The 21,896-nt window shown below is 36.6% G+C and overlaps 2 protein-coding genes and 3 long non-coding RNA genes across 7 annotated transcripts; 1 reads left to right on the top strand and 4 right to left on the bottom strand.

Annotated features, from left to right (window-relative positions):
• Positions 1-5,690: 5,690 nt before the first annotated feature.
• LOC121258405 (B3 domain-containing protein At3g19184-like) lies at positions 5,691-9,218 on the bottom strand. Its single transcript, XM_041159922.1, has 7 exons — positions 8,833-9,218; positions 8,632-8,733; positions 7,713-7,747; positions 7,453-7,612; positions 6,586-6,792; positions 6,131-6,230; positions 5,691-6,034 (listed from the first exon to the last, which is right to left on the bottom strand). Exons 1-7 carry the CDS (start codon positions 8,965-8,967, stop codon positions 6,024-6,026), a joined length of 750 nt encoding a protein of 249 aa, XP_041015856.1. The 5' UTR covers positions 8,968-9,218; the 3' UTR covers positions 5,691-6,023.
• Positions 9,219-10,151: 933 nt separating this feature from the next.
• On the bottom strand, positions 10,152-10,619 carry LOC121258410. 2 transcript variants are annotated; one of them, XR_005939391.1, is made up of 2 exons: positions 10,528-10,619; positions 10,152-10,424 (listed from the first exon to the last, which is right to left on the bottom strand). It is a non-coding gene; the product is annotated as an uncharacterized LOC121258410 (long non-coding RNA). The 2 variants fall into 2 exon arrangements; XR_005939392.1 differs by having other exon boundaries at positions 10,152-10,420.
• A 1,898-nt stretch (positions 10,620-12,517) lies between these two features.
• LOC121258406 lies at positions 12,518-14,181 on the top strand. Of its 2 annotated transcripts, XR_005939383.1 has the most exons (3): positions 12,518-12,940; positions 13,676-13,782; positions 13,890-14,181. It is a non-coding gene; the product is annotated as an uncharacterized LOC121258406 (long non-coding RNA). The 2 variants fall into 2 exon arrangements; XR_005939382.1 differs by having other exon boundaries at positions 13,676-14,181.
• A 492-nt stretch (positions 14,182-14,673) lies between these two features.
• On the bottom strand, positions 14,674-16,384 carry LOC121258414. Its single transcript, XR_005939396.1, has 3 exons — positions 16,144-16,384; positions 15,140-15,322; positions 14,674-15,046 (listed from the first exon to the last, which is right to left on the bottom strand). It is a non-coding gene; the product is annotated as an uncharacterized LOC121258414 (long non-coding RNA).
• Positions 16,385-17,200: 816 nt separating this feature from the next.
• Positions 17,201-20,647, bottom strand: LOC121258354. The gene is made up of 7 exons (XM_041159859.1): positions 20,236-20,647; positions 20,012-20,069; positions 19,792-19,872; positions 19,615-19,647; positions 19,235-19,474; positions 19,006-19,147; positions 17,201-18,351 (listed from the first exon to the last, which is right to left on the bottom strand). Exons 1-7 carry the CDS (start codon positions 20,427-20,429, stop codon positions 17,861-17,863), a joined length of 1,239 nt encoding a protein of 412 aa, XP_041015793.1. The 5' UTR covers positions 20,430-20,647; the 3' UTR covers positions 17,201-17,860.
• Positions 20,648-21,896: the final 1,249 nt, after the last annotated feature.

The following is a 21,896-nucleotide window of genomic DNA, read 5'->3' as shown; positions in this document are numbered from 1 at the left end:
TTGCAATATTTGATTTTGACTTTAATTGCTTGCTTTAGTAAAGAGTTTTCTTATATTGGTTTTCTTATTAGCTCCCTCTCCCGATGAGGGCTACCTCTCTCTCTGACGCGTAAGCATATAAAGCTGGGAGGAGGTTTGCTACTTTGTTAGAGCACTAGTTATGGGCTCAATAAATTTTAGTCAAAATTTGATTAAGAAATTTAATTTTACAAATTTAGCTAGTCATTTTTTAACATTATCAAATAACAAGTTCAACAAATCTTTCATTATTTTAATAAAATATTGATTTTGAACTTTTTATTTATTTTAGTTATAATTATAATTTAAATATTTATTCGTTATTAAAAAATTACTTATTAATTTTCTAACATTCATATTATTCCAATAGTTATATTTCTTCAACGGATATATTTTTCCAATAGATATATTTCTCTAACGGTTATATTATTTCACTATAAAACATAATATTTTCTCAACAATTTTATTCACTTCAATTCAAGTGAATATTTTCATCTAAAAAAATTATTTAGTTAGCTCATTTGACTCAACAAATTTGGCTAATAATTTAACTTGAAGTTAAAATCATTATTAATTTATTGAGCTAATTGTAACACATTATCTTATACTTTAGCTATAATTTAGCTATAGTTTAGTTTTATTGAGCCAATAACTGATGCTCTTAGATAAATAAAAATTGAAGTCGACCCGAAAAAGTTAAAGCAATTATTGACATGTCGGTATAAAGGACAGAGAAAGAAATCAAGGCTTTTTGAGCAAGCTACAATACATCAACAAGTTCATCGCCCAACTTACACCCATCTATGAGCCGATCTTTAAACTGCTCAGAAAGAAAAGCCCGCCTTCTTTTTTAGAAAAGATAGATAGAAGGAACGAGAATTGCCAAAAGGCGTTTGACAAAGTGAAAAAATATCTACTCGATCCTCCCATCCTGGTGCCCCTAATGCCTGGTTGACCTCTCCCGATTTATCTGTCAGTAATGTAAGCATCCATGAGTTGTGTCCATGGTTAACACGATGAAACGGGTAGAAAGGAAAGAGCCATATACTATCTTAGCAAGAAGTTCACTGATTATGAGACAAGGTGTAAGGTTTTAGAAAAGACCTGTTGTGCTCTTACATAGGCCTCGCAACCAGTTTTTAATTTCGTTCCCTTTCGGTTGGAATGGCCAAAATTTTTCGTGTTGGAACAATATTCTGCACGGTTTGATGGGGAGATCTGTTTCGAATCAAATTTCGGCCGTTCCGATCTGTTTTGGCTGGATTCCGGTGTTTCGGCTGGAACACATATTTCGATTTGGTAAATAATCAGAAAAAGGGGACAAATTTGTAAAAATGACATCTCTTTTTCTTCAACCCTGCCACATCTCTCTCTCTCTCTCTCTCTCTGATGGCTTGAAAATGAAGATGGTTACACGTTACAAGATAATAATAAAAATTATAACAGCAAAAGAAGCAAAAATAAAACTGATAAACTCGTTACTCATAGGAAGTATTTCGTCAAAGAATGGTAGATATGTCGTGATCAATAAGAAGCTCAACGAAATACCGAAATGAACCAAAACATATTGGGGAAAGACAAGCATCTCCCTCTCTGTGTTTCACCTGGACCAACTCCCAAGCAGGCCTCCATCACCTTCTCCATTAAATTCAAAGTTTAATAATACCCACCGACAATTTCTGTTCTACTGTTTTGGGTTCTTGTATAATTTTTGTTTTTATTTTTAGTTCACTTTCGTACGAGTTTTTATTTTTGGAATGATAAATTGTCAATTTACTTGTCCTTAAAGAGAGTATGGTTTTGACATGACAAGAGATAGGGTACTCATCTAATCTTTTATTTATTTATTTATTTATTTTACCTCTCTTTATAGATGAAATTTAATACCTGTTTAGGATTCGTAGTTGCACTATAACTCAAACCAGAAAGTAAGAAAACTCCCATAATAATAATAATAATAAACTAAGAAAAGTAAGCATTCACGTGATGCATGAAACTTCTTTCAAGTCCAATCATATATAAAATATCACTGCCTTCACCGATTAGATGATTTTTTTTTTATAAGTCACTAGATGAATTAAAAGTTAATTGAGTTTTTTAATATGTATTTTTTTTAATACTTGTATTGAGAAATATTATTAAGAGTTTGTTTGTATAGTGAAATGGGATAATTTTAGATGAGTTAAATAAAATATTGTTATAATATTATTTTTTAATATTATTATTGTTTTGAGATTTAAAAAGATTGAATTATTTATTATATTTTATATATAATTGTTTATATAATTGTTTTGGAATACAATTGCTTATATATATATATATATATATATATATATGTGTGTACGCGCACGCATATAATTTAACTATATAACAATCGTAAAACAGTATACCGAAACAGACTGGCACCGAAATATTTCTTTTTTGTATCTCAACCGGAATGCTCACCATAATGGAATTCAAAACTTTACTCGTAACGCCTGCGCTACTCCATGTTGAACTATATTACCATGTTTATTGCGAGGATGGACCTACAAAAGTCTCTTTTTGGAAAGCCAACCCTTACAAGTAGTACAACAAGGTGACAGATGTGACTCTCAGAGTTTGATATTGTGTATGTCACCCAGAAGCCCTAAATGAGTAAGGCAAAGGGCAGGCAATAGCAGACCACCTACGGATCATCCTATGCCTGACTATGAGCTTTAATTTTTTTTTTTAAGGGGATGAATTTCTTGGACGAAGCTATTCTATTTGTAGTAGGCGAAGAAGAAGACGTAACTCCTCATGATTGACAAATGTTCTTTGACGGTACAGTATATCAGAACGAAAATTGAGTTGCCTTTCTACATGCTATCTTAAAGCTCGCCAAAAGGAGCCCATATTCTCATAGCTGTTAAGTTGAGGTTCTTTTGCACAAACAATATCGCAAAATATTCTACGTGTATCACAGGTGCATCAAAGAAGTGCCCTTGACTTGAGAATAAAGAAGATTGATGTATATGGACATTAATCACTTATCATCTTTTAGACCACTGGTGATTGGAAAAACCAAAGATCAGAAGCTCACTCCCTACCATCAGTATCTGTAAATATTAGCCTAAAGTTCAGATAGATTACCTTCAATTATCTTTCAAGGACGAAGAATCAATTTGTTAATGCATTGGTCACACTAGCTTCCATGATATCAGGCAAATAGAGTCGACAAATCGGATTGAAATCAGTGTGAAGAATAGTCATGCGAGGACTATTCAAGCATAGATAAGTAGTAGTCATGAAAGGAAGAAAGATTGTCAATGTTTCCAATGTTCGTAGGCACTAAGTAGGAAGTTGGATCAGAACTAGAGGACTTTGTGAGACCCAATTTCCTGTCTACCTCTCTGGATCCTTAGTTTTCGGAGCAGTAGAGCCTTATGCTTTAGCCGCTTCATCTGAAGGAGGGCTTCCAGAAGTCACAATACTAGAAAGTGACAATAGAAAAATCAACATAAATGTAAGAAAAAGAGGAAACTGTACATCAACGTGTTTTTCACATGATTTCTCGTTACTCATGTTAGTATTATCGCTTATGATATCTTTAGGTGTTGTCACCAAAATCCTTCACCAATTGACAGAACGTCCTATTACTGATACTTAAAAAAGCAGCTTTTAAGGTCTCGTCGCTTTGGTGATTCACTTTAGCCCTGATACATTTTCAATGCCATGGAGCTAGACTTGTGAGCTATTACACTTTCTTCAAATGATGGTTGCTTCAAAGCCTACCTCCTATTTGAATCGGCCTAACCTCCATTGAGAGAGAGGAATAAATTCTTTTTACTCTTTTTATAGTGAGGGGAGCACTTTGACATGGCTACTACGGTTACTATAGAAACACTATTCCTATTTGAGAAGCGAGTTAAGATCTGCTTCATCGGATCACAGAAGGGCTTAAGGACAACATGGATTTTATCTAGCTTGCTCAGCATAAACAATTAGAATTAGGCTCGGGATCAACTGGAATGTGTATTATCCATATGGAATGCATATTATCCATATAGGGAATCTTTCAATTGAGAAGATTCGTCGACCTAAGAGACAAAGAGAAATGTCTATCTATTTTATTTAATTATTCAGTTAAACCAATGATTTGTTATTGTAACAGATAGCAACAACCACTTCATTCAACATTCATATTTTCTTATTTTTCAATGGATTTACATTTTTTATTAATGGAAATCTTTTGATGTAGTGAGTAATATCTCTTGTTATTTGTTGTTCAGGACTTCATGTTTAGGTAGTTCATATCATCCATACATAATGTTTTGATCTAAGAATTCAATTATTCTGTGTTTTAGTAGTAGCATATTATTCTACGGAGCTAAGGTACCAAATATGGAAGAAAGAGGTGCTTCCACAACTTTACCACCCAGTCAATTCTGTTCCACTTAATCCCTATTTCATGGCCACATATATTTCGACTAAGGAATGGGAAACGTTTATCTTGTTACATGAATCCAGTTTTCGTTTCATCCAATAAAAGCCATTTTTTTCAACAATATCTTTGTCATTTGATCCAATAGTATTCCTTTAGATAGAAACATATTTGATAAATATTGATAACTCTCAGAGTGAGTATTAGAACGGAAAAATCCATTAGATAATAAACTATTGGTTCTAAGCCATCTCTAGTGATAAATCAACAATTTGAAGAAGTGCTTTTCTTGCATATTCTTGAAAAACCATCATTTTTATATAGATGTAGGAAGATCTGTTTGGGAAGTAAGAAGCCTCTTTGGCATCTGTGCATCTACAAAGAATTGGAATTACAAGCCCCTTTGGCATCTCTTCTTCTGCTCAATATAATATAATTGGAATTACAAAGTTTAGCTTTTACCTGGTCCAATCGACAACAAGGGAGTAGAATCTGGGAAACACCAGGAAGGATTCATGGATTACATGCCATTTTCCTTCACAAGTGAAACCAGGAGGTAGAGCCACCCTTTTTTTCTAAAGATCACTACTATAAATGCATTCTTACACATCGAGTTAGTAAAGAGGCCAAGCTTTTTTTTTCAAGATGCGATAGAAATAATGCAACGAACCGAGGTAGGGTATTGGGTTTAGTGTTTTAGGGTTTAGGGTTTGAGGTTTAGGTTTTGAGGGTTTAGGGTTTGAGGTTTAGGTTTGGAGGTTTAGGGTTTTAGGGTTTATAGTTTAGGGTTTATGGTTTATGGTTTAGGGTTTTAGAGTTGAGGGTGTTTTAGGTTTTAGGGTTTCAGTTTAGGGTTTTGGGGTTTCATTTTTAGGGTCAAGGGTTTAGGGTTTAGGGTTTTAGTTTTTTTTCATGTGGGTATCATATTTACAAAGAGATTGTTCGGTACTTACACACTCCACGACTACAAATATCATTTTTCTTATTCATCATTCTTCAGAAGGTGTCACCTTCTTGCTAAGCTCAGTGGTAGATCGTCAGTCTTGTAAACTAAAGGTGTTGCATCATTTTCTTCTTCTGGTAAATGACTAGTGTAATATGTAGAACGAACCAGATGTTGCAAAGAAGTCATCTATATAACTTTTGCAATTAACTACAATTCAAACGTTGTCCCCAGACTACTGTACAAGTTCTTTATAAACATTCAGGAAATTTGTTGCATAATGCAAGCAGTCTTCCCACAAGTGCCAGACAAAAACATAAATGATGTCTTGAATAAGCAAGCAGATTTTATCTAAAAAGAAAGAAATACAACACAGATTTAAACTACAAGTTCATAAGAAATAACGTAGTAAGCTTCAATCCCACGGCCATCAATGTCGTTATTATGGTTCATTACATTCCATTAACAAGCCAGGCTAACCACAAGAGAATATTTTTCAGAGGACAACAACTATACTCTAAACAGAGTTAGAGAAAAACCTCGACAATGATGAACCCTACGTTAGTTACATTAGAAGAAGTGGTGAATCCTAATCGTACCGCAGCTTTTTCTTTGAGCAAAATAAGGAAGAATCCAGTAAGACATCAAGTGTAAATACTACTTTCTGCCTGCCAAGAAAATAGCAATAGATGAAAGTGAGAACTGTGAACCATGTTATATCAGTTGCTATACAAAAACCGAGTTTCAGAGTGGAAAGCAATTACTGGGTTTGATTCTTTTGGTACTCCTCTCCAAGGGTGAGACATCTGAATTCGTGTCATTTTCTTCATTATCTGTCAACTCAGATACCCTAATAATGAACACCTAGGAAGAATAAAACAGGAAAGTACCATTAAACAGACCACCTATATGATCGAAATTTTTTACTTTAAAAACGAGAATTCTATAGAACAAAACCATCTCTGAAATGAAAAATAAACTTGAAACACACTGGAAAAAACATAACGCATGTAATTCAAGCAGACACGAGAAATGGGAAAACACCAACAAAATTAATGCTGTCTAATCATGGCCTGCCTTTCAACTCATAAATACCTCTGTTACCTCAGAAATAAACTTCACAGCATTTCTCTTGAAACACACTCGTATATTAACAACATACATAGATGTTTAAAGCTGAGTGTACCAAATAGGCATCCGTCTGAGTTCAGCTTCTCACCTTGAACGTGGTAGGCTTAATTAACTGGAATACCAATGCATCCCCATCAACTAGCTGATGATCAATAGCAAAACCTCTCCAACCACCGCTAAGACCAGTTTTTTTAGCAAGATATTTTGTTGGGAACTCATTGCCATCCTCATCTACTAAAGTAATCATTTCATCCTTGTGGGGAAGATGCATCTTGCAGAACTGGACAGGCAGGCCCTATTTTATAGCAAAAAATGGGGATAAAATTAGAAGTTACACCAATTCTATACTCTATATGAGAAATCAAAATTTTACCTAGGATTGATGTTGTTATTTCATTCAACATAAAGAACAAGAAATCATGTCCAACAATTTAAAAGGAAAAGCAACCACAGAACTGTCAAACAAATGTCCAAGTTTCAGTTTTTGGGCGTGAGTTCAAGCAATATTTATTGTCCCATATTCATAAACAATATCAGTCTACGAGAATTTAAGAACAACCAGTGATTCAACAACACTTGCTAACATATATTACAGAAAGAACAGTCTTTGTTCATAGAATCATCTTTTCTTTTCTTTTCTTTTCTATAAGAAGAGATTTTATCCATGCTAAGAAAAATAGGCAAAGCCCAAGTATACAAGAGATACACATAAAAAAACAAGTTGAGAGATACAAGAAAATCATGTTAAGAAAAATAGGCAAAGCCCAAGTATACAAGAAAAACAAGTTAAGAGAAACTTAACCCACTCCAATCGCCCATAGAAACATAGTATCAAAGAAGAGACTTCTACGTTTCTTCCGGGGAGCATTCTCTATCTTCAAAATTCTGTTCATTCCTTTCCCTCCAAATGCACCCATAGTATCATCTGTACTATTTGTACAGATCATAGACTTACCAGCCAAAATCCACCAGTGACATGTGACTGGAGCATGGGTTTCAGAAAAGTGGGGAAGTCAGATCCCAAGCCCGATTCAATTTGTTCTGCTCTCTCAATTGCATTTTGCCGTGCTTCATCTGAAGCATAAAATCTATTCAACAGATCTCTTCGTTGGTAGCTCCTACAAGTCAACCCCACATTAGTATAGGATAAGCAACCTATGGAATACTCAAGTCTTTTGTTGAGTACAGGAACAATTTTTCAACACTGAGCTATACTAACCTTCTGGGCCTCCCAAAGGTTCAATTGGGACCTGCCAAGAATCAAGAAGTTGGTGAACCAATAAAGCATCAATTAATCATTTCAACAGCATAAAACTATTTAGGTATCCATAACTACTCCAAACGTTACCAAACTATTCAAGAAAATAATGTAGTTTATAATTGTAACGTATCAACCCCTAGGGGTTGGCTCAAGTGGTAAAGGCCTTGGTCTTGATGGTATGCTCCCTTAAAGGTACAAGGTTCGAATCTCATTGGGTGCAAACAATCTCTAGAGGCCATCGGACTGGAGATTTTTCCCTTAAATGATCCAAGGTGCACTTGTCAAAAACTCCTTGCCAAGGGCTTGTGCTCCCCCAAATTGGACTAGATGTTGTTCCTCGACACCCAGTGCAATAAAAAAGAATAATAATTTTAATGTATCTAAAACTCCAAGTTAAACCGACATCATTTAAGATGGACACCATAATCTAGTCCTATGATCTTAATGGCCCTCCGTCATATAAATAAGGCAACATGGACTTCAGAAAACGAAAAGGCAGGGAATAACAGCTTTATTAAATGCAAGATATAATCAAACTCAAACCTAGCGCTATATGTAGACAGCAGCAAAAGTTCTTCTATATAAATTTAATTATAGAACAAGTTTAAACTACAAAATGCATCAAATTAATACTTGATACTTGGGACTTGAAGACAAATTGTCAAAAATAAAAAAGAATTATCAGGAATCAACATAGTAAACGCCTTAAATCTTCTACATCAACCTAGTGAGCACCTTAAATCTTCTAAAACAACGCGATCGATTTATCACGTACAGAGTAATTGTATATGTTCAGCACAAAAGGAACAAAAAAGGAGGGGGCTAACTAGCGATGCAGCTTGTAAAATGAAGAGAGAGCGAGAGGGAGCTGACTTCCTTGTAGTTGGGAGGGGTCTTGCTAGCGACGCGGCTCGATCTTCTCACCCGCACAGAAGAGGGGTCCACAGGCTGCGTAGGTCGCTTCGCCTGCTTCATCTGCCCGTAGGAGGAAAAGAATCCACCAAAACCATCAAACTCCAGAATCCAAAATGCAGAGGGAGTAAATAAGAGAGATAAGGAGTTATCCAAACCCACCGGAGAGGGTTTAGGGCCGGAGGCCTTGAGAGCTTGGGCGAGCCTGCCCAGATTGAGCTCTTCCATTCGCTTCCTGTTCTCTTCCAGCCTCTGTCGGCGGCATTCCTCATAGCTTCGCTTCGCGTCGACCACCATAACGATGCTCTCTCGTTCTTACAAGTTAAGGGGGGAGTACGAAACGAAAACAGCAAGATGACCGTTGGAATGTCCGTAGTTCGATGATCTATACCATTCTTGACAATACGACCGTGTTGGGAGCAACAAATATGCATGGGCCTACCGGTCCAGGTTTGAAACTTCAAATTCAAAAATGTTGCCACGTCAAGTGTCCAACTTCGATTATACAATTCTGCTATAAACAGTCGCCAGCTAAAGTCATCGCCCAACAGGTTGATGTAGACTGCTGACGTGACAGATGCTATTAATTGAAAAAGAAAAAAACGATAAGAGTGCAGAATTTCTAATACTCCAATCTTCGTTCTTTTTCCTTTTGTATTGGGATAAACTCAAAAGGCAAGAATAAAGGGTGAATTTATAGATCAAAATCGATTCAGTGCACAAAGAGAGTAAGAGGGTTTCTTTGGTTGACCGAAGAAAATGGTGTGGGGAGTTTTTTCTTCTTATTATTCTTCTTATTCCATCATGGAGACTCTCTTCCAACGCACTCTGGAGGACCTGATCAAAAGCCTCCGCCTCCAACTCATCGGCGAGTCGGCCTTCGTCTCCGAGGCCATCGATGAGATCCACTGCGAGGTCAAGTCCACCGATCCCCACACCAAGTCCACCGCCTTCCAAAAGCCCTCCTACCTCGCCTCCCTTCACTTCCACGACATGTCCTAGGCCGCCTTCCATGTAGTAGAGGTCATGTCTTCCTCCCGCTTCTCCCACAAGAGGATCGACTACCATGCCGCCTCTCTATCCTTCCACGATGACACCCCCGTCCTCCTCCTCATCACCAACCATCTCCGTAAGGATCTCGCCAGCACCTACGAGTTCGAGGTAAGCCTCGCCCTCGAATGTCTCTCGAGAATTTCCACTCCTGATCTTGCTAGAGATTTAACCCCCGAAATATTCACTCTGTTACCTTCTAGAAAATATATGATCAAATCGAAAAACTGAAAATTTGGTATCAACTGGTGCTACTTGAAAACAATGAACCCAGATAGGAGTTCCAGAATCTCCTTTCCAAAACCCCCTAAGAAGCAAAGCGAGGATTCTAACGGAATACGAAACCAAACGCTGCAATTCCACGGAATCCCAACATTGCAGAAGCTTTCTTTTCCATGAATTCAGTTGTGAGTAGCTTCACTCCCCTTTTATTGTTTTTGTCAGCAAACTTGATGAGCTTCGAAAATCTAGCTTTGCAGAAATCGAAACCCCTATGTTGTTGCTCTCTCAATCGGCTAGAAATTAACGTTGTGCACTCGAAGACAAATAAACTGAGTGATTTTTTTTTTCTCACACTCTACTTCCAATTCACCGAGTCTCGAAGCAAATAATCGTCCACAGTCTTTGTTTTGTAGCTTCAAATGAGCAAGATCTGCCCCAGCACTTGCATACACACGCCCACAATTGCCGTTCTCTTACACTATCTTCGATCGAAAGGAAAACAAAATAAAAATAAACTCTTTAGAATAAAAACAAATTCCGCAACTAACTACACAAAAAACTCTCTCCAGCAAAAACTCCTCCAACCTCTTTGCCAGTACATAGAAAGTAGCAACTTTTGAATCATGGAAATGACTGAAACATACACAAGAAAAAACAGCAACTGGAATAAAGGTTCGTTTTCATTTTACCATGTCAGCAGTCGCTTACGTGGCATTTACCTAGGTCGACTGAGTCTAGAGTTTTTCTAGTTGATAGATATTGAGCTTAGTAATGCTAGATGTGATTCTAGGGTATTTAAATTTTGTACATTTTGTTTTTTTTAGAAAGTGAGGTCTATTAAGGGTGTTAGCCACACTCTCGGGGTGGGGGTGCCCCTACCCGCACCTAAGGGTGTAAAATTTAATCGAAAAATCAAACCGGCCCGCCCTCAATCGCTGGAACCGGTTCGAAACCAATTTATGTAATTCCAAAACCAACTGGTTCTGATTCGATACTTTTTAGGATCAGGCCGGTTCATTATATTATATATTTAAATTAATTTTTTTAATATTATATATAATATTTTTTATATTATATAATATGTATAATAATATAAATTATAATTATATATAAGATAATGTTATTATAATTTATAACATAAAATTTTAATCTTAAACATGAAAATTTGATCATATGCTTTAAACATAAAATATCTATATTAATAACATTTTATGATCTAATAAATTCTCAACATATTTATTTTAATAATTACATAATATATTAGTAATACTAATATACATTAGTATATTAATTACATTTCACTTTAATTAATTAGTATACATTAGTATACTAATATATATTAGTATATTAATTACATTTTATGTCCTAATACTAATATTATTAAAATCAAAAAATCGGACCAGAACGGGTAAAACCGGAGGTACTGGTTTAGGAGGGTAATCGTTGCGTAATCAGTTTTTAAAAATACAAACCCGGTGCATACTGGTTCGGTTCTGAATTTTGTCCAAAATCAAATCGGTTATACTCTTACCCGCATCCCTTGCACCCCATGGGGGGTGCCCCATCCGCATGCCGGGGGTAGATTGGCCCCGTAGTTCGTCTGTATGTCCCCTGCTATTCAACGCCCACCCACGGCGAAAAATAACTAGAAAAAAGACACCAAAAATTAAAAATTAAAACAACTAAGAAATAACAAATCTACATATCCATCCCTTAAATCCACAAATCTAACATCTAACAACAAAGTACAAATAGTGACACACGGAAAAATAAAATCACCTCCACGACACATGACAAGACCACAGTTTGAGCAAAGGAACTACGACCACGCTTCAGGAACACTGAAAATAGGGCATGAATCATTGATTTTTTGGGATGGAGAGCAAAAGGAGGGGGAGAAGATGAATAGGAGGAGGAGAGAGAGAGAAAACGACAGACTTGCAAAGGGAGAGAAAAAAGAGAGGAGAGGAGACTGGAGATGAGTAAAAACTGGAGAGAGGAGAAATGGGCTGTGAGCTATGGTTTACATATATATAAATATATATATATATATACATACATACATACATACACTAGTTCTAAAGTATAAAATAATGTTGTTTTGGTGTTTGGCCCAAAACGACGTCATTTTATATTTAAGAATTAGTTTATATATATATATATATATTAATTAGGTTGAGCCAGGGCAGGGTGGTTGGGCCCCCGGCCCCACTGCTTCAAATGCTGCAAGCGAGGCCCTCCCCTGCATGGTGCGGGCGAGGTAGCCCAGGCAAGATCGAGTCATTGAGGCTAGGATCAAGTGGCGGGGGGCAGTGCCCCACCACCTAGTCCTAAGGTCCAACATTAAAAAATAATTTTTTTATATGGATCTCAAATTTATCTACCTTTTTTAAAAAATGTGAAGGGGATATGCACATCTTAGGATTACAAATATTGTTTCTCAATGATTGATATCAAAAACTCAACTATTGATCTAAAAGTCCTAACTAATTTAGTTAAATATTTAATCCTTAAGATTATAACATTCCACCATACTTTTAAATCTGTCGTATATGGCACTTTTATCGACCAGTTCTTCTAGGTATAGGCAATTATGCATACTGATTGCGCACCGAAAGTGGCATGGCAGGGGCATTTGTGTAATTTTCAAAAGAAAAAGAAAAAATGAAATACGAACATAAGATGAAGAAGAAAGAACTCAGCTGCCTTCCCTCCGTCTCCCCTTCCCCAAATTCCACCCTATTTTCGCCATTTTCATCTCCGCTGCAGATTGGCCGATCTTCTCCACGACCCACCTCCTAAGCAAGCCTCACATGGTCGTTTCCGTCGGTCCCCCTTTCTCGCAAGCCTGTGTCAACCAGTTGTCTATCGTTCTCTAGATTTCAGTCTCTCATATTCACACCACCCCCTTCACGGCGTCTCCCTCTCCAACCGGATAAGCCTCTATCTCATAGTCATCGCTCTGCACCTCTCTGCCTCTCTAATGGATCCGCCAACGGTAAGTTAAACACATGTATCTTCAACGTTTCACTTTTCTGGTTTAGTTATTTTCATGGCCTTTCAATTTTATTGTGTCGCGTGGGGGTGGGGATATTAAAGCTACACTTAATTATGATGAATTAAGGTAAATCGAATTGGCTACGTTTGGGAGTGAGCCTGCAACCAGTAGTAATCCACGCCCTGCCATTTATAGTTTGAGATTTGAGACAATCAGAAAGATTCAAATTGCTATGAGCCAGAAGGAAAGGAGCTAATGATTTAAGAGCTGAGATTGGCTCCAGAGAGAGAGAGAAACTAACCATAGGAACCAAAAAAACCTTTTCAGTCTGAAATACGAATGCGAAGAAGAAGCCCTAAAAGAAGTACATGATATGGTACAAGAGAGATGATTTTCAAGCGGAAGTTGGCTTATTGTATAGTATATAGCATAACTTCATATATTACGAGAAACTAAACTTTGTGAATAAATGATGAAAGTACTGAATCTTACATATAAGAGTTCTGAGTTCCTTCAGATTAATAGATTATGGTTGTCTGCATGTTTTGTTCAGGCATGTGCTTGTTTAATATATGTAGTTTATACTCTAGTTGTTGCATTCTTTACTTGAAATATGTATATACCATTAATATGTTTTCGGATCTTGTTAATATGTATGTACATAATATCTGTGTTTATATGCATATGCTCCAAATTTTTTAAATTACAATAAATTGTAAGATCTGTAAATTGCAGGCATAGACCCATGTATTTTTCCTCAAACTTTATACTCCTCAAACTTTATACTTAGCGTCGATCCAGAATTTATCAAAAAGGTAGAACCATTACTGTTACAAAACAAAGTAAGTTGCTTTTGAACTAACTGGTTATCCCATCTTTGATATGAAATATATTCTTCTCTAGCTTTACAAAAGTATGAACTTGGCCACTTTTGGTTGCTTTTAAATAGGTTGATCTGGTTCTCTTTTGCCATGTTCATAATTACGAGAGAACCTACTCAGTTTACTAAAATAAATGCATGGCCATGCCAAAAAGGGATAGAAATGGGAGTGATACATATTATCACAACAATTATAGTGCCCCATTGCATGCAGTTATTGGTACGGCTGGCTTTTCCTTAGACAAGGTTGAACATGATGCGTATTGGACATTTTATTTTTGAGTAAGTTCAACCTCGTCAACAGTCACCCAAATCCACAATCTTGGGGTCAGAAGGAAGGAAGCTTTTTTTTTTTTTTTTTTTTTTTTTTCTTAGAGAAAAAGTTATACTAGGCTTTTTGAGACCTGTAATATTTGTTGTAATATTTGTTTACTTTGTGTTTCATTTGCTATAATATTTGCCAGTTATGAACTCAATTCAAGAACTATTGTTTCTCATTTCAATGGAATCTCTCCAAAACCATGTGCACAAGCTATTTTCATTACACAACTTTTCATTACAAATGTTAATTTAATGAACCTACAAATACCCCTTTTGTACATTATAACCAAAACACTTGAGAAGTACCATTACAGTTGATACATTCAAAAATGATCTACTCCATACACTTGAGATAGACAATTTTGTCGACTATGATCTGAGGTGGATGAATATTTGCTTTCTCAGAATATTCCTATGCGGCTGAATCCAACATAGACTGCACCAAGTGAAGATCATCTTCACGGCAACGAAGCAAAACAACAGGCTCTTTCAGCTTGAGCAAACTCTGACCAAATGCTGAGGTGTGACAAGAGAACAAAGAATTGAGGGCCATTGTAATTTATTTCAAACAGTTCAATGAGAGAGAGTGGTCTCATACATCATCTCCCATTTTGGCTTGCGGCTGTAACTTCACAAGAGACTTTACTACAAATTTCTTAATTGCATGAACTTGGTGCAACTTATTGTCATAGAAAAGTAATGTGTATACTTGTGAAGGATCCTGGGTTCTCCTCCCCATTCTATACATTTCAAAACAACTCAACAAAAAATTCTACTTAAACTAGACTGCCCGGGGGTTCCCTAATGGCTATTACCTGGTTACCCTTGTGTGCATTTGCTATATTTTCATCAAGAAGGGCCAGTAAGGATCTATTGAGTTCATTCCGCTCAACCATCTCCAATAACTGCATAGTAAAAGTTAACCCATTTAAGCAATATATGATAAAAAAAAATTGTAACAAACCAAGAGGCTTGAAGAGCAAAAAAGTCACACATACAGTTGCTTTTAATCCTTTGATGTCAAGATTTTGGTTAGACTTTCTTTTACTGCTATGAGCTCAGCTTGCGTTTTATCATAGGCTTTTGATTTACCTTCCCTTGTCCATATAGTGCTTCAAAATTGAATCAAATCACTTATTATTGGTGCATCCATTGATCTATGATGCGCATCCTCATCATAACTGCAACATTGAGACATTGAGCTACTGCCTTCAGCATATAGAAAATTAAAGAAAAGATTCCTTTTTGCAGCTCCAAACAAGTATATATGAATTGACCGTTCAGAGATTCTAATCAACATCAAAATAATGCATTTATTAGTGAAGATAACAATTAAATAACTATCAAGCTGAAACTTCAACGTGCAACTAGATGCATGTATATTTTATTTTCAAGTCGCTTCACAAATGAGTGCTTATTGAAGGTATATATGACAAAAAACCAAATGAGTGCTTATATTTTATTTTATAACTTGGTGGATTAATTCAGAAAGGGGCTTCTAATTAATGGGCGTGAAAATGGACAGGGCATTGACTGACCCTAGAGTTTGGGTCATGGATGGGGTCTTGGTACATAGTTGGTATCACAATCCATGCTTCCAAAACAAGTAAAGCAAACTAAAAGCATTGATTCAATTAAGCAGTTGACTTTGAGTACGTATATGCATGAATGCACTCATTAGCGGTAGGCTCAGAAAGATGCGCCTAATCAAGCAACTTTCTTAAATAAAAGTAGCAGCAATTCGGATTTCAAGCTCCAAAGTGAGATTAATACAACAATTTTGCCTCGTAAAACCAAACTTCGTTCTTTTTATAAGAAGCTGCCTAATCAAAACTTAAATCATTTTTACGAGAAAGATCAAAGCTTTCGATTTCTATACTGTTTTCTCAGCAATCAAACACCTTTTTTTATAAAAAATCCGTCAATATCAGTGGTATCCTCGGAACCAATTAGTGAGTGGTCAAAGAAAGAACAATGCGAAAGTTGTGAAAAAGAAAAGTACCGGAGGAGAGACTTCGACGTGCAACATTGTTGTAGAGAGAGTGGCTGATTGTAGGATGGACAAGATTGAGATGGAGGTTGAGCTTGTTGAAGGAGCTGGATAAAGCACGGCAAAGAGCCATCGTAAAAAAATCAAAACGCGCCGTTTCGGCCTCTTCCTACAAAGCACTTCAAATTTCGTCTCGTCTGTCTCACTCGTGCTCACCGTTTCATTAAATCACATTCCATGTCAGCTTCGATGCGCAAAAACGCCTAAAAGAAGAGTTTTCCTTTATCGACACTAACGCCGTGGTAGTCATTTCCTTTTTGGCTGCTTCACTCATCTATCAGCATTCAATGACTTAATATTATGCTCATATATAATACCAATGTACTTTAATCCAGCACATAGATCTCTCACTCCACGATTTGAAATCGTGAGGTAATCCTTGCTTTGATATCAATTATTAAATACCTAACCATTAATTCAAAAGTTCTAAAACGGCTGAATATTAATTTATTTAAAATATTCATTTAAACCTTTAACGCTAAAGCCAGCCAGCCAAATTGGATTAGGCCTTCCAAATTGGGATTTGGCAGAGAGAATTAGAAAAAGAAAAAAAAAAACCATATTTATAAGTTGGGAAATTGACAACCATCATTTTATAAAATTATAATAAATCTCATAACACAGTACAATAAACGATATTTAAGATTTATTTATGGTATAAAACTTTATAATCACGTCTTTCAAGGTATGTCAGAATATAAATTCGTTTTATTAAACTTTCTGTGGATGAAATGTTTCTCTATTTTCGTGCAGACATGTTGAAATAATGAACCACTCTCTGGATTTACACATGACCAGCTTAAGGAGCTCCCATGGGAATTTGAAGGTCAAAGCTTCAGCTCCCATGGTAATTTGAAGGTCTTTGACGTGGAAATCTCGGAGCTCATGTGAATCAACACTAATTAGTAATTCCCATGGACGCATCCAATCACCCCTACAGCACAATGCATCTTCAAGCTTCACAAATTCCAACCTTGGACGGATTTTCTCATGTCGAACTACAGATAAGTAATAAAATATCATTATAATTATTAAGAACCATGGCCCACTTATTTTTCAGATAAATGTCTAAATTTCTAACTTCTGTTTACAAAAATGGAGGCACAAAACTACATCTAACATTCCACTATACAATCTGAAGTAACGTTCTTTTCCATATTAAAAAAGGGAGCAAGAAAAAAAAGGACCTTACCACTAAATTTTCCTCTTATTTACATAGTACAGGTCTCCAGCCTCATGCTTGATCATTTGAAGCTCGTGCACTAAGTATTGATGCTTGAACGACAAGCGGAATATTTGAAGAGAATAACATACACTATCTGAGTCACTTCTGAATCTGCAAACATACGAGCCCTCACTAACCATAGGAGCCCTCACCTCTGAGCCATGAAAGCATACACCTAACTCTGTACGTGGGATCTTTTCCATTTTTCTGTAAACTTGCATAGCTTACCGAACAGGTGGGCAGGAGATCACATTCAAGCACACAACTCCATGTACCTATGATGTACATATGTTCTTATCCTAATTTGGCCGTGAACTTTGTGAATTTGCCTAAGTGCAGAAACTATTCCAGTCTTTCCCCAAGATGTCCAAAGGAACCCTACTTCTATTCACAAGAGTCAATTCATACAAACATGTACCAGAGTTTCACATGATGTAGGAGATATTAGAGTCTTGACCGACGAATGCATTTAATACCCTGGAAAGGGGACGGTCTACGAACAGAAGCAAATGGCTGCCCGTTCAGAGAGCCACCAAATTTTATATCCCAACCTTCAACGTTCTTGGGAACACAAACATCAAAGAGGATTTGGCCAAGCACACTATGTGCATTGATGCTTGACGGGTTAGGCAAAGAAATTGATCTTTCTTTTTGTTCATCTTGTAGAGATGGAGAATCTCTACCATAGTGATGTTCTGCTGAACTTGGCAAAAAGAAGTGGTCACTCGGCCCTAGTGCAACTCTTGTGAGGCTCTGGTTTGAGGTAACAGCTGCATTCTGAAGGTCACAGATTAGCTCAGATATCTCATCATGCATACCTTCCATGCTAGTTCTTTCTCCCAGTAGTCGAATCTTTTGGGAATAAACCGAAGCTGCCTGGTCAAGCATACTGGACACAGCAGCCCTATACTGGATTGGATTATGCTTGTAATGACCTAAAACAATGTAAAGATAAAAAGCCATTCTTTATTACAAATCCAATATAGGAAAATCCTGAGTTTTTAGCACATAGAAAGAGCACAAAAATAACCAGTAAACCTATTTTTTTGTAAGTAAAAAACAACCAGTAAACTTAATGATATCTGCTTTGGGTAGATTCAAACTTAAGGGTGATAAGGGGAGTTAAATAGATAATTACTTTCATTTGTAAAACTTTCATGCACTTTCCGACATCCCACCATCTATTATGAGTGAGAGGATTAGAATTTTATTGATCAAATGAGCTTTTGAGCTCAAGAAAAATAAACAAGAAAAAGAGTTGATGAACTTTTGAAGATTAGGACCATTAAATCTGAAATTCTAAAACATTTCATGTAAAAAATTGCTGCTGTTCGTTCAGAGTAAGAAGGTATATCCAAAAGGTCAAAACTAAATTCATCCTAATTTCTACCATGTACATTGCTTAGATTGCACCTGCCACCCACCCTTTTTATTCAAATATTTTTTGGGTGTCTAAAGTTATGGTGCTTGGATTCAAGATCTTATAAGCAAAGACAAATATTCACAAGCCCTTGTGATGTAGGTTCCAATAATAATACCCAAAACTACTCCATGAAGGTACTGAAAAAGAAAGAATTGTTGAGACAAACCCATGTGAGGGGAGCCATTCAATTTAACAAGCTTAACATCACCCCCAAGATCTTGTAAATGTTGAGCAAAATTGCAGATCATTTGGTAAGGTGCAAGGTCATCCTTTTCTGAGCATATAATGAGAAAAGGAGCGCTAAAGTTCTACAGAAAAGAGAAGGAAATGTTATATTAACTGATGAAAATGAAGAAACGACAAGTTTAGTGGCAAAAGGTATGATAAAAACTTACAACAGAGGAGTACAAAGCCCGCCAATACTCAATGCATTGGGATTCAAATCTAGTAAGATATAATGCATCCAAACCAGAAGCAATGCCCTTCGCCAACCAAGAAAATATTTTCGATGATCCAGGCATTCTCCTAAGAGAGGGGTGTAGTGTGAATCGTGCACCCAAATCACTTGTAAGATCTACTGGACTAGAATCATAGATGTGGCCAGAAACGCAATTTCTGATCAACTGATATTCTCCCTTCAACGACCAAAAAAGAAAAAAAGGAGAAACAAAAAGATTTTAAGGAATAAAGTTAATTTGATTAAGTAGTCATTGTCCACACAAAACGCGATGTATATGCTCAGAGAATGATATCCACAGCAAAGAAACAATCCTACCGGATACCTTTCTCCACATGTTCCATCAATAACCTGTGGATGATGAGAGGCAGATATATTACGACTGCGGAACTCAAAAGGTAATTTACAATTTAAGCTCGTATAATAAATGCTTGACTTACACTTGCATGAACCAACTTCCAAAATTTAATATCAATCATGTCAACTGAAATTTACCTGAAAAATCTTGTACATGCAAGCTTTAGGACTACCAGAAAGCGCTACGAAGACTATAGGACATGGCCTAATCCTTAGCTCCTACACGCCCAAAACCAAAAAGGGAATTCACCCCAAATCATAAATTCTGCATTAGATTAACGATCTACTATCTTTCGTTGAAATTTCAACTGAGATATGTAAATGCATCTGAATTCGGTAAAATATTAGTTAAACTGACCTCAACAAGCTCATTGATAACAAGAAATGCCAACGACATGGCCCTCTCAGGATAAAATCTGCAAAAATATCAACCATTAGGAAAAGAAGAGGCATTCTCATTCAAAATGCGCCAAACACACATCCTGAGATTACCAATTCAATAGAACTCCGAAGTAATGCAACAAGTATCCCAACACCAAATTAAACCACAAAACAAAAAGGAAAAGGAAATGGAGAAGTTACGCGTTGAGAAAATCGGCATGACAGATGAGGCAATTCCATCCGAGGGATGCGTACAAATCGATGTAGCTCTTCAAGTGCCGCTCTTGAATCGAAGCCCAAGCGAAGATCACGGTGATTCCTCTAGACTCAGTTTCATCCTTTCTTCCCCAATAGATATCACCCCCAACTCCACCACCAGCCGGTCCACCCCACATGGTAGTTTTAGAATATTAAAAGAAAGAAAGAACACGAAAATAAAAAATCAAGAACAAAGTGGAAAATGAAAAGGATTACAGGTAAAAAAATTCAGCTGTGAAAATATTCAAGTATTGGGGGAATTAGGGTTTTGGGATGGATGGAGGTGGGGCTGGTTTGAGCCACTAGAGGGTGATTTGATGGTCGTGGTGGTCGCGGTGGTCGTGAGTTGAGTTTGGCCGAATGGAATCCCGAAGGGGAGCCACGTCGGATCTTACTCACCACGCGCCTTTTAGGATAAGGTTAGCTCCTAAGAGCACTCTCAACGATTTTTCTATTATATAAAAAATATAAATAATTTAAAAAATTGTTCTAAAAATAAGTTTTATCGGATTATGTAAAATGAATTGTCAAATATATTTAGTTACAGTACCTCGCTATATGTAGTAGGTACTGTTTATCCTATAAAAAATTTTTTATTATTGATATTTCATTTACTCCTTTATTTTTATTTACTTTGATTTTTATCATATAAGCAAATTCTTTTTACTGTTCATCATTTAAAACACATATTTCATTTTCTTCTAAAAAATATCTTGAAATTATTTTTAAACCAATTTTTTCATATTTGATTTTATTTTTAATTTTTATTTGACTTATATATTTTTATTTTACGTGTATAGGACTGAATTATTTTACATTGTATATAAAAATAAATTGCAAATATAAAAAAATATATGGATATTGTAAATTTATTGGTAGAAATGAAATATTTAAAAAGAATAAAAAAGAATATTTAAATGATATAGAGAAAAAATAGATAAGCTGATGGATGACATATTGTAAAAGTCAGTATGTAAAATAAAAAAATTGAGTTTTGATTATGTATTTTAAAGGATAAAATAAAAAATCTATTGTGAGTGCTCTAATTCTTCTATCGGAAAGTAATTTGTATTTGAGTAATGCTACAAATCAATCCCTGTTCACTGCTGATCCGTAACATACCTTACGTGTTACGGATTTTTTTTTCCTTGAAAACCCATTTCTCTCTTCTCACCCGTTTCCCCCTCTCCTTCCCGTTTCTCTCTTCTCACTTGTGTTCCCGTCACAACCCAGATCTGTCGCCTCCGATTCGGCCTCCCACCGCAGCCACCGACCACCACCACGGAGCACGTCCTCCTCCCCCAGCCCGAGGCCCATAGCTTCTCCACACGCATGCTTGTAGCCCAATCCCACTCACCCACATCGCGGCTCACATTCCGCCACCTACAGCCGCGTGTCGCCGCCCACAAGCACGCTGGACGTCCACCCCTCGGCTATACCTTCCTTCCCCAGCCCACACCAACCATTTCTCTCTCCCTCACATGCCCTCTCTCTTACGGGTCCTCTCTCCCTCACGGCCAAATCCACCACCGGACCACCGACTGCCTACTGCTACCTCGACAGTCGATGCCAGAGGATGGGTAAGGGGTGGAAGGCCTTGGGCG

This window comes from Juglans microcarpa x Juglans regia, chromosome 3S (genome assembly GCF_004785595.1).
Source record: "Juglans microcarpa x Juglans regia isolate MS1-56 chromosome 3S, Jm3101_v1.0, whole genome shotgun sequence".
NCBI classification, from domain to species: Eukaryota; Viridiplantae; Streptophyta; class Magnoliopsida; order Fagales; family Juglandaceae; genus Juglans; species Juglans microcarpa x Juglans regia.
This window is presented reverse-complemented; position numbering and strand designations above follow the sequence as displayed.

Excerpts from the sequence above, each read along its gene's own strand:
- LOC121258405 (XM_041159922.1), bottom strand. The coding sequence starts at position 8,967 with ATGGTGGTCGACGCGAAGCGAAGCTATGAGGAATGCCGCCGACAGAGG. Across the intron at positions 6,793-7,452 it reads TCACTGGTGGATTTTGGCTG|GGCCTGCCTGTCCAGTTCTG; the intron begins GTAAGTCTATGA and ends GCTATAAAATAG. Across the intron at positions 6,231-6,585 it reads TTAAGCCTACCACGTTCAAG|GTGTTCATTATTAGGGTATC; the intron begins GTGAGAAGCTGA and ends TATTCTTCCTAG.
- LOC121258354 (XM_041159859.1), bottom strand. The coding sequence starts at position 20,429 with ATGTGGGGTGGACCGGCTGGTGGTGGAGTTGGGGGTGATATCTATTGG. Across the intron at positions 20,070-20,235 it reads CATGCCGATTTTCTCAACGC|ATTTTATCCTGAGAGGGCCA; the intron begins GTAACTTCTCCA and ends ATATTTTTGCAG. Across the intron at positions 19,148-19,234 it reads GGGCTTTGTACTCCTCTGTT|AACTTTAGCGCTCCTTTTCT; the intron begins GTAAGTTTTTAT and ends TCTTTTCTGTAG.